This window comes from Cyclopterus lumpus, chromosome 9 (assembly GCF_009769545.1).
Source record: "Cyclopterus lumpus isolate fCycLum1 chromosome 9, fCycLum1.pri, whole genome shotgun sequence".
Classification (NCBI taxonomy): Eukaryota; Metazoa; Chordata; class Actinopteri; order Perciformes; family Cyclopteridae; genus Cyclopterus; species Cyclopterus lumpus.
In genome coordinates, this window is record NC_046974.1 from 26972168 (window position 1) to 26988164 (window position 15997).

Here is a 15997-nt window from a genome sequence, read left to right on the forward strand (position 1 = left end):
TACCGCTAGGCGCCGCGCGCCCGTGAGAAGAGAGCAGCGACGGGGCGAGCACCACCAGGAAGCGAGCCGCTGCTCTGCGCTGGATTGGACCGCCAGAGCTGCGACCAAGGAGCTGCATTTCAGACGGTGTAGCCTCGGAAGTGTCTTCAAAATAAAACCAAGGTATTTGTGTTCACCAGTTGCAGGATGTGCAGAGTCGCATGTGTGATTCTGCACATCCTAGTTGACTTTGGTAGAATTGAGTTCCCACTGACATTATTTACTGAATGGACCTTGCTTTCTCAACTGCTGCCTCCAGGGCCAAGAATGAACTTCTCCGCTTGTCAACTGTATTTATGTTGGAAAGCGTATGCTTTATTTTGAAAGGTGGAGCGGAAGTTGCACACTTGTGTCTCGCGCTTGACGCTGTCTATGTGGCTGCTCGCTTTTGCAAAGGAATGTCGCTGCTGCTATATCTCTGTCGGGATGGAGGACTGACAGATGTTTCGAGGAAAAGATGTCGCGACTGCAATCTCTCCTGTTATTAAATATCCGTGAGTATTTGTAGCTCATGCCACCCGCGACGAAAACACCCAGTCAGCGGGTTAAAGCCAATGAGCGGACACGGGGGAAGCTATGCTAGCTAATATCGTCTGTAGAGCTAACTAAAACAGAGCCGGGGGATAACGTTACCTCTCCGCAGGTGTAGGTTACACACCTGGCTGCCTCGTCACTCTTTGACTGTCGACATGCCCTTTAGACTACAGTGTGCGGCTTTAATATTTGAAGCATAATTGCAATCAAAACTTCAATAAATAAACCATCTCACTAGCGCTAAAACAGCCTTAACGGCTAATGCTAGCGTGCGGTGGGTGACGTTAAAGGGACCATTCTCCCCCAGAGGAATGGAGTCACGGCTCCCTCTTTGGGATGTCAATCAGACGGATCCCGAGGCTGGTCTGATGGTGAACAATGGTGACAGCTAGGCACGCGGAGCAGCTACAAGGCCTTATTAAGCATTAATATTTCTCTTTTAATCCACTAATAGTTACGAAGCAAGGGCACGATTGGAAACTGGTAAAAAAAAAGAAGAAGATTGGAAACCGGTAAATATATATATATATGGCCTGTTATACAACAATTGGCAAACACTGTATATATATTTTTTATCGTATTGCAAGTTTATTTGCACAGCACATTTCGGACATGGTGACATTTTTATTTTACATAAATAACAACAAAGAACATCAATAGATACAATCTAATTAAAAGACAAAGTAAATACTATTACTAATCAAACGGAGTAAAAATGAAAGGTAAGTAACTTGAAAGAAAGTCCTTAGTACATTGAAGAGGAATAAAAGCACTGTAAAAAGAAACTGAGCTCTTCAGCCAGAGTTTTCCAGTTCCAAGCAGCATCACAGCGTTTAGTTGTGACTCTGTGCCGTTGTAGCTGAGACGAGAGGTGCATTCTGGGCCTGAGCCATTTGATTTACGGTCTGCTGCCGCACTTTAAAATATTCTGTAACTAACAGGGAAGCCTAGTGTAACGAGATAACGCTATGGAGATGGAATACTGTTTGAGGTTTCTGGAAATACATTCAAAATGGAGAGGCTTTTTCCCCCGGTGATCACACAGTCATTATCAATTTAGGATCATTATTGTGTAGAAAAATGGACGCTTAGCTTTATGACTCTTAGTGTATTCTCAAAGCATGAGAGGCACAAGCTGGGGCAACATCAAGTCGGTGGGGCCATGGCCATCTGACGGGGCTCGACAGGAAGGCTTGCCATTGTCAGTCATTTTGAGAAATTGGCATTCATGGCCTTTGGGTTGCCATCCGTGGCAACCACTTTTTAAAATAAGTGTGTTGAGCCCCGTTTCAGGAAAACAGTTGTTCTATGTTTCTTGATATTTATCGATTGCAATAACCAGAATATCATATGTACGAGTGTGTTTCCTTTTAACTTTTGTGTTTGACAAATTTGCCTTTATTTCATCATTTCGACACCTTGCAAGTGAATGGGAGTTAATTACCAACCGTAACTTTTTGTTTGTTTTTTCACAGATGATGGTCAAAACAAACCTAGTAGTTACCTCCACCTCTGACTGGCAACCAAGAGCATCCAGTCAGATCTAAGAGACTGAATTCAGAGCTGATATTTAGTCGGATTGGCTTCATACGTGCTTCTAAGCATGGACCCGTAACTTCCTCATCCACCAGGACACGCTGTTACACGTTACCGTTGGTTGTTGTGTGACGAGCCGCCGCGGGGAGTTCCACCGCACGTTACTGCACAAGCCTGTGACGCACCACCAAGATGTTTTCAGCGCTCAAGAAGCTGGTGGGGTCCGAGCCAGGGCAGCTCAGGGACAAGAACATTCCGGCTGGCTTGCAGTCCATGAACCAGAGTTTGCAGAGACGCTTCGCCAAAGGGGTCCAGTATAACAGTAAGTGATGCTGCCAGTCAGACAAACAGGTTTCTGTTTTTGCTTGTTAGTGGAGCTGATGAGCTGTTTACTGACACTCTTTCTTTCCGTATTTAAGTGAAAATAGTCATCCGGGGAGATAGAAACACCGGCAAGAGTACTTTATGGCATCGACTGCAGGGCAAGAAGTTTGTTGAGGAGTACCTACCCACTCAGGAGATCCAAGCCACAAGTATCCATTGGAATTACAAAAGTAAGTCCTCATGTGTTCACTGCATGTTTGATCACCACTGCTTTGGGCGTGTTTCTATTTGGGCAAATATTTGACATCTGCCGTTCTGTGCCTCGCTGATTTGTTTCAGTGGCTCCATATCAAGGTAACATTTAGACTTGGCCTCAGCTAACCCCGTTTTAGAGTAGGTGTCCTGTATGTGTGTTAGTCACTCCATACCAAGCAGATCTTTTTCCACCACTACTACCTCTAGTGTTTGCAGTTGGATCCATACTAGAGTCACTTAACTGCCTGCACATTTCAAGTATTGGCCTAAGAGCATGAGTAATGCAAACACTCTTTGTTTTTCCCCCTCAGCTACTGATGATGTGGTCAAGGTAGAGGTGTGGGACGTGGTAGACAAAGGTAAGTGTTGACACAGAAGTCACGCCTTTGTTTCTCATTTCATGACACCAAACGGATGCGTCGGTTTCTGCTTTGTTTGTGTTTCTGTCATCAGTGTTGACGTTGTCTTCTTCTTCTTCTTTCTATTTTTTTTGCACCTCTCTTGCACTCATCTCAGGCCAAAAATACCCTCTTCCCGAAGGTGTAGGTGAGCGCCACTGTAGTGTGTAGAGAGTGAACTGGCTTGTGTGCTGTGGGTTTTTAGCCCCGCCTCGTCCCGCTCTTATCTGAATGTCAATATTCCACGACGTCTGCTGCGTGGCTGACTCTTTTTTTCTGCTGTGTGTAGCTTGAGCCTGAGAGTCTGGCACTGTGTGAGCCGTGACGCGTACCCCTTCCACACCGAGGGGCTCTACCGGGGTGAAGCTAGCGTTGATTGTGTGTCCGAAAAGAGTTGACCGACTTTGGCTTAGCGACAATTGGACCAGGGTTGATTTTGAATGTAAATGGGAAACTATCAATGTCGCTAACAACTTGGGGGCGGGACAAATTGTGCCATTGGTTGGAAATGGGCCGGGGGTCATTTAAGTTGTCATGTTGCGTAGAAAAAACACCAGTCGTGCCACTTTCACCTTTTTATCCAAGGTGGGGGGGGGGGGGGGGTTGCGCCCACCGTTACGAAGCAACCAAGACCTGCGTACTGCGACGACGATCATGTTGAAGTTGTGGTAATTTGGCAGGAAGCCTCACTGAATCAACAAAACAAAGAAATGTATTTCCAGCACCGCAAATTAGTAGCTTTCTTTCATTTCAGCTACTGTGAAACACAGTGGAGCCCCGGGTAGTCCGGCACTAAATGGATTAACTTCTCATCAATTAATCTACCGTAGACTGATAATGACTTATACAGAAAATATATCTTCCAGCACTGATTGGTTGTTCCTTATCACTACTGCAGCGTTCCAGCACTGAACTATTTTGAACGTTTGAGCACCGCAACTGCGTCAATCTTGTTTCGAGTCCTTCGAGTTAGCAGTACTACGATCCACGCACGTGTATTTTCAGACACACTGCTCTCGCTAGTCCGGTACGGCGAGCTGTGAGCGCGTCTGTTTTTAAAGCATGTTTGCACATTTTCTACACGTGAAGGTTGTGACCCAGGTCCTATCTGAATTGTCATGACCAGGAATGAACTGTAGTTGACTGGCTTGGTTTAAATTGACAAAAGAAGGATGGAGCACAGATCAGATCGCCCCGGTCCGTCGCTGGTCATTGGTGTGAAAGAGCTATTAATGCCAGCAGTGTGTGTGTTTAAAGGACAATGTGCGCTTCAAATGCGTCTGTAAGATGCTGTTCCATAAGAAAAGTGGCTGTGCTGTGCTCCTCTGCTTCTTTTACTCACCTTGATCTAACATAAAGCAAGTAGCTAAGCTGCAGGCTGTGGTGTTTCTCCTCTTTTCAGCTCGTCTAAACTCGTGATCTCTTGTTCTTCCAGGAAAAGGCAAAAAGCGCGGAGAGAATTTAAAACTGGAGAATGAGCCTCAAGAGGTGATTATCACATGGCTGTCATGGGTTTAGGAAACAGGCTCCTTCCTAGTGTGTGGGTCAGTGAAGGAGCCAAGTAGAATATGGTAAGTATTATGTTTCCTTCCTGTATAATGTGATTAATACAGGTATTTAACGTGTGTGTTGTAGTCGGATGAGGTGGCCCTGGATGCAGAGTTCCTGGATGTGTACAAGAACTGTAATGGAATCATCATGATGTTTGACATCACCAAGCAGTGGTAAGTGGGCTTTCCACAAGAATACTATATTATAAGATATATGGGCATGGCCTCATTATGTTTTACAGTATGTGGACATGACCTCGATCATTTTTACGTTATCGACATATCGTACGATATATGGACATGACTTTGATCATTTTCGCTGACCTTGATACCGCTCGTTATATTTAAGTTCATTGCTCTTTGAAATGTAGTACTTGTAGTGCTATGCTATTTTATTAATACTATATCTGTGGCATTAAATGGTCTTAAAATGACTTATTGCAATGGTTGCTGGGACAATACGACGTCCAAAAAGTAGGAGTTACTGTGACGGCCTCGTGGCCGGAGTCGTCTGAGCTGTTGTCGTCTTCCCGTCTCGTCAGTGAGCTCTTATGCTACAATATTTATGGGCAGATTAGGTTTCAGCGAGAGATTCCACTGGTGGATTCTGTTCAGCTTCAAAGGCAAAAACCTCTAAAGACATTTCAACACGGCTATTTCTGCCATTATTTTTTATACTATCCTGTCCCAAGGGACATGATGCACCAATATATGTTGAAATGTTTGTTGTTATTGTTGCCATGGTGTACTGATGTGTTACTTTCTATGTAGCAACAGTATTGGTCAGTGAGTCTCACAGGCTTTGAGACATGTTCTTTAATTACCAAGAACACACACACACACACTTCTTTTATTTAACATTTATATTTGCAGTACACCTTTGAGCCACAAGAGGGAGTCTCAATGTTCTTAATATTCTGAGAATCGTCACCTGCTTATAATATTGAAGCTAATATGAAAGGTTAGCATACATTCTGTCTGCTGCACTGTTTGTTGTGAGTTATAGATGTGTCTTACTCTTAAAAACAAAATGGTTTGTCATTTAATAAAAAGGGTCCTCAGAAAAACAGGTTTGGAAAACACTAGCACACTAAATGTGGATTAAACTCATTTTAAAATGAAAGAATGCCTTTATTAAAAAAGACTTAAGTCTCCAGCCACAGACCGGGTTGGGAAGTTGACTAACATATTGTTAATCTTTGCCCTTTCATGGGATTTGCTGTCCATGTTATCATAAAAGCAGATATGTAAAGAATGTGATTATATTAAACTTTATTGCATTCAGACCCATAAGGGCTAACATTTAGTTAACAACGGCAATATATTGAATTCAATCTATTTTGAATAGCCCAAAAGCACAAATCAGAATGGTGCCTCTTTACAATCTGTACACATACATTGGACAGACGTCTTCTGTCCCAGGACCCTCACATTGGTACAGGAAGCCCACTGGGAAGATTAGATTTACTTATTAGACAAAACAAAAGATTGTTGATGTTTACTTCTAGTGTATTGTCTCTATGAAGTACCAGGGGTCTCATATAAATCCGTTGCGTACGCACAAAACAGGGTCAGAAGGCGGCGTACGCAACTTCCCACGCAAACGTTGTGCTCTATAAAAACAAACCCAACAGGAGAATGTGATCACCGGTACGGAGACGCTGACCCACAGGTACGGACATCTTGGAGACGCATGGTAGAGAACTGAAGCCAGACTGTAGAAATGAAATGTTAGATGTATAATGATGCCATTTAAATGCACTTCATTTCCCACGTTACTTTGCTCTTATAAATGCTCTTTATCATCACTCTTCTAATACTGTGCAGATATCACCAAGTACAATATGCGTCTGAGTAAGATCGCTGCAGTGAACACAACTTTATTGATTAATTTATGGTTTATTATTCCACTGGGACAGATACAGCACACTGAACACAGACGAACTGTAAACAGATATCTGATGAGAGTATCAGAGCTCACCAGAGCAGAGGAGTAACCATGGTGACCGTCACTCGCCTCCTCCAGTAACCTGACCTGGCAAATCTTCACCACCTGCACGTATATGGATTGTGTATGTTAGCAAAGTGTGTAAATAAAGCCAGTGACAACACTCACACGATCACTCCATATTCTCATCAGTCCTCATCATAATTCCATAAGAAAACATATGTAAATGAAATACATTGTGTGATTGTCCCGATCATTTTGGAAGCAATTGATCTGATTCCTGTAAACGTATAAATGCACAATGTTCTAGACCTCCACTGAACTTCACTCAGGCCTGTGCAAAATATGAGACTACGCTTTGGATATGATGATATCCATATAAGTGGCTCCTCCTGTTTTTTTAAAATGCTGCACCGTTTTCTGAACTCGCCAGACGGTTCCAGCTGTTTGATTATTTGCCGACTTAGTCGTAACATCCAGTTTACTGATGGCTGTTTCTCAAAACTCTGGTGGTGTGAATAGTTTGTGAAAAACACGGAGCGATAGCGATATCAAGGTATTTAGTCAAATTGACTAAATCATTTCCATCTGAGCGTCTTTACTTTTTCCCTTCGCCCCCCCACACGTGCCTGTGTTTGTCGATTGCAGGACTTTTAACTACATCCTGAGGGAGCTGCCCAAAGTACCCACCCACGTGCCGGTGTGCGTGTTGGGCAACCACAGAGACATGGGCGAGCACCGCGTCATCCTCCCCGACGACATCAGAGACCTGATCGCCGGGCTGAACAGGTAGAGAGCAGCGCTGGGCTGAGTGGTAGCGGCGGGCGGGCGAAGCCTCGAGAAGCTTTGAGGCTTTCGTTCCGCTTGTGGCCGGAACACACTGACATCTGCTGGTCTGTACACCGTATAGCAGCCAAACGCCAACATGTGATACCTAGATGTAGGTATAACTGTGCAAAACTAATGTATTGACAAAAAAGACAGGGTACAACAGATTTTTACTGACATTAAATACGTTTCATAACATTACATACAAGTAATTTGATGAAGAAAAGGGATGTGCTAACACATCCACCAACTTTAACACGGGGATAACGTGCCTTTTAACGCTTGGTGTTCTGCGCCCAAGCGTCCAAAAAGGTCATGAATTCAGCTTTAACATGCTTACGCCTCTTTGATACAATGCAGAGGACCACTCGGACAAATATTCTGCGCGTGTATGAAATAATCCTTGTGCTTTACAGACCGATGGGAGCTTCTTACATCCACTACGCCGAGTCCTCCATGAAGAATGGGTTTGGTTTGAAGTATCTGCACAGGTTTTTCAACATCCCCTTCCTGCAGCTACAGGTACTTTGATTTCACTCATTACTATCATAATTATTTCTTTCAGTTTTTATTAAATCAACTTTAACTTAAATGGTAAACTAAGATTGTGTGTGTGTGTGTGTGTGTGTGTGTGTAGAGGGAGACCCTCCTGAGGCAGCTGGAGACGAACCAGCTGGACATGGACGCCACCCTGGAGGAGCTCTGTGTCCAGCAGGAGACTGAAGATCAGAACTATGAGATGTACTGTCTGCTTGGTTCCTCTCTCTTCCCGTGCACTGTTGTACAGACGGACGTGAGCAAAAGCTTTTTCGTCCACAAGTTTCTCGAGTACAGCTGCAACGGCGCGGTGGGGCAATTTAGGGGTACAAAATAAATTCAAATTTGCGGAGAAATAACTCCTAAAATTAAAGTCATACGTTTATGAGAGAAAAATAATATGCAGTGCAAAACTGAGATGATGGGGGAAAAAAAAGTAAAAGTTGTGCCTTCTGTGTTGTTTTGACACGGTGACGGTCCGTAAACATGTCAAGTGTGTAACTATGGTTACGCAGCGTGTTCAGGGTCATGGTTTTTAGTGCTGAAATAAGACGAACGCCAAAGGCCTTCTGTCCTGTAACTTGTGCAACAGTAGCGTATGATTCTGTTCATATAGAAAGAACATGTATTCGTATCTTTCAGGGCCGTCGCCTTGTTTGGAGGCCATGCTTACCATAAGAACACTACTTTACTCTTAGTACTACTTTACTAACACATGCACAGCAACTACATTATGGCATTGCCACTGTTTTTCTTTCTCATAATTTTGGCAACGCTTGAGTTTTCTCTATGAATATTACCCCCTGTCCCCCGGCTCAGAATTACATTTTATTTTTTTACAACAGCAGACGGTAAATACTTTCTTGTGTGCAGCAGAAACTTGAAAAAAAGGTTTTTGCACATGTCAACTAATTGTCCTTTTGATTTAAAAGTGAAATCCTTGTGTGTCTGGGCACAAAGTTCCATCTCAGTTTGTTGCTCATTTCTTATCACGGTAATGAGCGGTGGTCTGTTTTTCAATGCGACTGATGGATAGATTTGTGAAGCTGTGCTTGTATCCAAGCTTTGAACTAATAGGCATTTTCTTGAGTGATTTAAGTGTCTTGAAGAGCAGAACGTCGTCAAGACACTTGAAATGTTATCGCTGACTTTTCGAGAGCAGCCTTCGTAGCGGGTGCATCATACTTTACTAACCAGCCCCGTTGTGATTCCTGCAGTTTCCTGGAGAACCTGGAGACTCGCAGTAAGGGCTTCGGCTCTCCTGGTCCCGCTAACGGTCAGAGTCCCGACTCGGGCTCCCAGTCCCCTATCGTCCCTCCCAGCGGCGCCTCCACGGGCAGCTCCAGCCCCAGCACCCCTCAGCCCCCAGTTCCCTTCCAGGCGCTCCCGCAGTCGCCGTCCGTGTCCGCCGCCTCCCCTCTCTCTCCGCCTCCGCCGGCAGCCATCAGCGGCGCGGGTCCTCCCGAGGTTGAGTCGAAGCCGCCGGCCCAGTCACCCGAACACCTTCAGGCACCGGGAGGCTCCGCCCCCCAGAAACGCGGCTTCATCTCCCGCTGGTTTGGTTCATCTCCTGCCGCCGAGGCTCCTGCTTCTGCACCAGGTGAGTCTTTCCTAAAGACTACCGTAGCAGTAAAAGGCTCTCATCCTCCGGTCTGAAACTTAGTGAGTTTAAAATGATCAAAGGACTGGAATTAATTTGTATTAATTAATGTTCTCCTCAGACGAGCCGCCCGCACCAGTGTGCCCTGCTAATGTTCAGAGTGTGGACGACTTTGTGCCAGATGAGAGGCTGGACAGAAGCTTCCTGGAGGACAGCCTGCCCTCCAGGGCCAAAGGGCCTCCTCAGCCTGCAGCGGCTGTGGACAGCGACAGGTGACATGTCCGCCCAGGCTTTTGTGGCTTTTTGATTAGGCCCATTTTATGTTTTAGCCTCAACATGGGTTTTTAATTTAAGTTAAATGTATGTGTTATGTACATTTATTGTCACTGAGGTTCTGGGGTCGGGTGCACAAAACATCTTAAGTTAAGATTTTCCTAAAAGTTTGAATAAAGATTCCCTTTAACAGCCTTAAGTCTTCTTAAGGTTTCCTTAAAGTTTATACATGTCAATAAATGAAAGCAGTGAACTCGTCCGGGAGAACCCAACGGATTTGACTCATGAGGCACGGCCTCACAGCCGGGGAGGTCGCCTCAAAAGGCGAACAGAGTGGTGGGGAGAATCGATTGTTTTCCACCACCTGGCTGTATGGGCAGAGATGCTCAGTAGCTCCCGATAGGAGACCCTCCCCTCTCAATGAGTAAAGCATTAAAAAAGAAAAGAGACCATTGTCCTGTGTCTGTCCCAGTGACGGCGAGGACAGAGGAAACCCCATGGTGTCTGGTTTCATGGATGAGCTGGATCCCGACGATACGGAGCCCAGCCTTCCCCCACCGAAGACCCTGCCCCCCCGCAAAGATGTCACTCTGACCAGTGACGAGGACGACGGGGTTCCAGCGGCCCCCGCCGTCGCACAGAACCAAGACCTGGACAGTGAACCTGAGCTGAAGGCGTAAGTCCTTTCTCACACTGCCATGAATATATGTTTGTGAGGTGTGGCTGAGTAGGAGCAGATGTGTCATAGTGAGAGGAAGTCCAAATGAGAGTACTTCAATATATAAGAGAACGTTCCAAATGGAAATGCAATCAATCAAAAGTCGTGTTGGAATTTAACACATTTGGGCTTATGGCATCTTTTCCCAAAGTCGGTGCCGTGGCTCTCTGCTGTGCCTTCATCCTTTTTAAATGTCACCAGGCTTGATATAAACATTGCTTTCCTAGTTTAGTAGACAGAAAAATGTGTATAAATGTGCTGAATAGTTATTTATTAAAATGATGGTATCTGATAACATATCGGCCTATTGTCACTGCTACCCAATCCAGCTATTTGAGTATTGGACCTATATTCGGTGCAGTAATGTTGCCAACACTGGAATAGCTAAAGATTTCTACTCCCCCAGTGTTGTCTTATCAAGCATGCTTGGTCTCTATTTCTTCATGCGGCCCCTTTGGTGGCTTCTGGGACTTTTCCATGAGAATCCTGAACGCTCACCACAGCTGCAGCTCCAGTACTGGGACCTTTTGAGAAACAAAGACTTGGAGGGAACGATAACAATGTACTCGGTGCATATTGAATGAAATGCAAATGTTCCATGTGGCCCTGTTTCAGGCGTGTGATCCACACCACCAAACCAAAGGTGGCCTCTAAAGCTCCAGAGCTCCGAGGCCAGAGCGCAGCGCCCATCTCCCTCACTTTAACCCCCGCGGCACAGCAGCTGCCCCGACACCAGGGCAAGAAGAAGGGAAGCCCACCGAGAGCCGAGGACTCCGATACAGACCCCGAGGCCCCCGTGGCCCATCAGATGCTCTCGTATGTCATGGATGACCCCGACTTTGAGTCCGAGGTGTCGGACACACCAAAAATAACAAAGGTAAAGTAGAATAGATTTGAGTCGAGCATCATTCTGTGAATTACACAGCATGATACAAGTCAGACAGAATGTTTACTTTTGGCTGCTAAAGAGATGATGATTCTGTCAAATCAGAGGCCTTGTTTTCCTGCATCTCCTCGTGTTCATGTTTCGACTCCCCGTCTCTTCCCAGGACATATTTCCAGTCAGAGACGAGCTTCTGTCGGACCTCTCTGACGATGGCATGCAGTTGGCCACGGTGCCAGAACCCCTGAAGCCCACCGTGATCTCTTTCAAACACAAGGACGACACCGACCTGTTTGGCCTCGGCCTCCAAGAAGAGGCTCCCGCAGCCAAGGAGAGCAGCGAGGAGCCTGAAGGCAAGTCGTGGAGCATCTGTCCACGTGTCTTTATCAATAGCACTAGTTAGGATCCACCAATTAGCTGCTGTTCTAACGTTCTATCCCCTTTGTCAAGTCAGTATATAACATGGCAGTCTTTGGGAATCTCTTCATTTTAATTTCAATCTCTGGCGTCGCGATGTCAAGATCCTCTGTTCAGAATTGTTTTTCCGAATTTTAAATTGATTGTTCTTTCAACAAAAAGACAAGTTGCCACTGCTGTCCGCTGCTCTGCCTTCTCGGTCTTGCAAAGCTAATTATTATTTTATTAAATTCCAAAATGCACTCCAACGCTTTCATTGACGACATACACACGTGTACTTTTGGAACCTGTCATCCTTTGAAATCCTGAAATATCCTTCAAATGCAAATTATAGACCCCCTTTGCTTCTCTCTGAAATCTCTTTTTCCAAAAATGTTTGCAGTTAGTGACAGTGTGGGCTCCAGGGTGACAGCCTGACAGCAGGGGGTGTGGCTTAGCAGAGGGTCAATTGTAGTCTACTTCTCTCTTGATTTATTCCCTCAGTAAACATGAGTTTATGGTCTCAATCTTCTTCAATACAGCATGATGTTCATTTAGTAAACGATGGTCCATTTAACATAGACCATGAAGCAGAACATGGGCGGGGCTACCTTGACCGTTGCGATCTGGTAGTTGTCGATGTTTTGATGGCTCCAAAATGTCTCTTTTAGTGTCCTGTTTTGCTTAGCTCCACCCTCCTTTGTAACTTGGTGGCAAAGAACCCAACATGCCTAACTCGAGTCTTAAAAATAAACGCAGTCCACAAACCAATTGGTGCACCTGTTCCTCTTTCAGACAAAGAAAGCAAACACTCCTCCAAAGACAAGAAGAAAAAGAAGAAGAAAAGCAAAGAGGTAAAGTTGAGTTGTGTGACTGGTAACGTGTCTAAAAGACGGCAACGTCAACACAATAGCTTGTGCTCTTCTGTTTTCAGGAAGACGAAAAGAACAAGAAGAAACACAAACCGAAGAAGAAGGAAAAAGACGAGGCTGCAGCGGTCGACGAGAAAGAGAAAAAGAAGAAGAAGACCCGGACCAAGAAAACGGAAGTGGACGAGCTGGAGGACTTTTTGGGCGGAGGAGCAGCGTCGATCAAAAGAGATGACGGAGATTATGAAGAACTGTAAAAAAAAACAACCCTCCTGGTTCCTTGACTGGCTTGTAGGAGCATAACGCATCTCCAAGCCATACGAACTGCACAAGGCGACGACAACACCAGGTAAAATCCCCGAGGACTCTGGTACCTGTATGTTCCTGCTGATTGATTTCTCCATCTGCACTACTGCAAAGGTCACTTCCATTCCAGCGGCGGGGAGAGCCCCGCGTCCACATAGTTGATGATTGGTGGAGCCCGTTGTATTTGACTGGATTGAATATGTGGGCTGAACGTGTTGTCTTTTGATTTGACCCACGCCCAATCCGCTACTGTAAATAGGGTCACCGCTCAGTTCTGCATTAGTTTGTTTTGGTGTAATATTGGAGAGCATGTTTAAAGACTCCTCCGTGTTCTGTCTTTTCTTTCTTTCCTACGTGTCGGCTCAACGGCAGATGGTCTCATGCCTCTAAATGTAAACGCTGAGGAAGATTCAGATTGAGTTGATTTGAACAACAAAGAAAATGACTTTCCCTTCTTCACTCTGGAAATACGTCCACACTGAGCCGGCCACATTTGAAAACCTCTTTGCTTTGTTTTAGCCTCCATCCGCACTAAAAACCTTTACATGATATTTAAATACCAGGAGGACAAACTGTAGTACAGCCTCCGATACTGTAAGCTATGTTGTTGAGTTTCTCTTTAGGGGAATTTGAGTTCCCATTGGAAAACGGTTACACACATGTCTAGGGCTTTTATTGTGAAAGGTCGGGCTGCGTCTGTCCCAGCAGATGTAGACAGTTGCCGGTGAAAAGAGGAGACAGAAGTGTGACGGTTCATCCTTTTATAGTGCGTCAAAGTGGAAGACAAAAGATTCAGCATCTGTGTCCTGAAGAGACACACTGGTGCTCCATGGTGCTGCAGTCTGCCATGTGGGTCTCTGGGCCGAGTCGCAGCAACAATGTATGGCTTTGTCTAATGGGATGGTCACAGGTGTGCTCTGATCCCAGACTTCCCTCTTTCTAAAAGTTTTCACAGCATTTTCTAAACATTAGCCGGCTTAATGTGGACGTAGTCTCAGTGTGAAACTGACCCGAGGCCTGTCGCAACGCATCGCAATGTCGAGGTCAGCAAAAATGATCCACAAAGTTAAAATCGTCAAAATTATGGCATTCATGTCCATACATCGTGAAATAAGTGGATGATGTGAAATGATGGTGATCGTGTCCATACACCGTGATCATGGTAACGGGCCTCATTTAAACCCCCCCCCCCCTGTGACTTCTGCAGTTTGCCTTAACGGAGGTGTTACGTCTGTCTCTCTGCTTTCCTTTTGACCCTCGTTGGCTTGCACCACTCTGCTAAGGGAGTGTGGAGGATTTGCGTTATCATTTCTCTGTACGTGAAATGTCTAAGATGGTCCCGTTGTTTTATCCCCGTGTTATTTATTGCTTCCGTTTGTTTGTGTTGTTGCAGCGTCAACAGCTGTTCATCTCTCCCATAAACACTCTGATGGTTTTAACGACATGTACGTGGTGATATGAACAACAAACAGCATGTTCCACAAACCACCACTTTTTCTTTTCTTAAAAATAACCATGTGTATTTTCCGACAGATTTCATACGGTCTCCATATCGATTCATACGTGGTTTACAAAGAACTTGTGTTTGATTTTCCAAAGTTGAAACTATGCAGCATTGATCCTGAATACTGTGTGCTCTCCTTTGTGTTTGTCTTTTATCATGTGATTGAGGATGGATGCTGAACGCCCAGTTTCAAGCCAAGCATGAGACTTCAATGTACAGCAAGAAAAGAATGTATAAAGTATATAAATAATATCCATCTATCTGAAGAGCTTTGTTCCAAAAATGATGCATACGTGCCGTGTGGAAACAATGTCCCTGAAATGATCTGATCAAGAAGGAAATGGATTTGTGGTTTTTCCAGACGGATGTGCGGCATTTTGGAATGAAACCCTTCATTTATTTTTCACCCAATGACGTGTTCCATCTTTACACTGTGTGAGTTTGCCTACTTTTGGTTTGTCCAATAAATGCAAACTTATTTCTTCATAAACAACATTTCTTGTGTCTTTAAATGATTTGATGATGGTTTGGATGATTCTGTGCATCTGAAATGAAGCCAGGACATCGCCCACGTCACGGCCTGTGGCTCCGCCGGAGAAGAAAGGAAAAGACTGAGTCCCCAGGTGTCTTGGTTTGGGGGGAAACAAGGACTGCACAGTTGGAGATCCTTTCTGTATTTAACTACTGCGAGAGTAAAAAGATACAGCTACCTTTCTAAAGCCATATTCATCTTTTTCAATTTAATTAGGCAGATCTACTAGCTCGACTTAAAGCAGCCCTCAGCCAGCTGTTTGATGGGCTGGTGTCTGTGGTCATCCCTCCATCTCCAGGCTGAAGTGGGCGGAGCTCTACCTGCACCAAACCCTCAGCAGGCGCTCATGTTTATGAACAAATGTATGACTCCTAATGATGTGGATCCTTCAGTTGTGTCTCCTGGTGCGTAATAAAGCAGTCGGAGGGGAGGTTGGGCACCTGCTTGCCAACAGACATCTGACCACAGAAAGTGAAATATAAATCAAATCGAATATAAAGTGAAGATGAAGAGAAGCAAGCCCCGTCTTTGGGAATGTACAGTTGTATGTAGCAGCAAAGGTGTATTAAAAAGAGGAAACGTATGAATGCAGTATAAGTAAGACACTGGTTCTGTGTTGAGCCAAGGAGAGTCATCTCATGTTCAATATGAATTGTGGTAAATATGTGGACATTGTTTTATTGTAAGTACGATGTTTTAAATAATGGACTTCAAATAATAAATGTTGGAAACGTTAGGGACAACAAGACTAATATTACTAGTATATTTTACATTTGTGTTTGATTCGTTTCCTTTTTATTCTTTGTTTTGTGAGATCCTGAGAAGAACTCCCAGAACTGGCTTTTAAAAACCCGCTTGTTTACAGGAGATGATTTGTGCATATTTCATAAAACACGGCCAGTCAAGATTGTTCCTTTACTCTCCGGAGCTTCTCTTGCATTCATTACATTACATTACATTACATTAC

The 15997-nt window shown here is 44.7% G+C and overlaps 1 protein-coding gene across 5 annotated transcripts; it reads left to right on the forward strand.

The window, feature by feature from the left end:
* Positions 1–373: 373 nt before the first annotated feature.
* On the forward strand, positions 374–14993 carry LOC117735998 (rab-like protein 6). 5 transcript variants are annotated; one of them, XM_034540960.1, is made up of 17 exons: positions 374–533; positions 2049–2431; positions 2529–2663; positions 3000–3047; positions 3205–3234; positions 4522–4574; positions 4722–4810; positions 7233–7373; positions 7829–7934; positions 8050–8153; positions 9167–9549; positions 9671–9821; positions 10295–10498; positions 11156–11417; positions 11590–11776; positions 12615–12673; positions 12754–14993. In XM_034540960.1, exons 2-17 carry the CDS (start codon positions 2302–2304, stop codon positions 12943–12945), a joined length of 2274 nt encoding a protein of 757 aa, XP_034396851.1. In that variant the 5' UTR covers positions 374–533; positions 2049–2301; the 3' UTR covers positions 12946–14993. The 5 variants fall into 5 exon arrangements, with proteins under 5 accessions (XP_034396851.1, XP_034396849.1, XP_034396853.1 ...); XM_034540958.1 differs by having other exon boundaries at positions 12615–14993; XM_034540962.1 differs by lacking the exon at positions 3205–3234.
* Positions 14994–15997: the final 1004 nt, after the last annotated feature.

Bases quoted from the DNA above. Each gene is read 5' to 3' on its own strand.
- LOC117735998 (XM_034540958.1), top strand. From the start codon at position 2,302: ATGTTTTCAGCGCTCAAGAAGCTGGTGGGGTCCGAGCCAGGGCAGCTC. The intron at 3,048-3,204 runs GTAAGTGTTGAC...CACTCATCTCAG, and splicing joins GTGGGACGTGGTAGACAAAG to GCCAAAAATACCCTCTTCCC. The intron at 7,374-7,828 runs GTAGAGAGCAGC...TGTGCTTTACAG, and splicing joins CTGATCGCCGGGCTGAACAG to ACCGATGGGAGCTTCTTACA.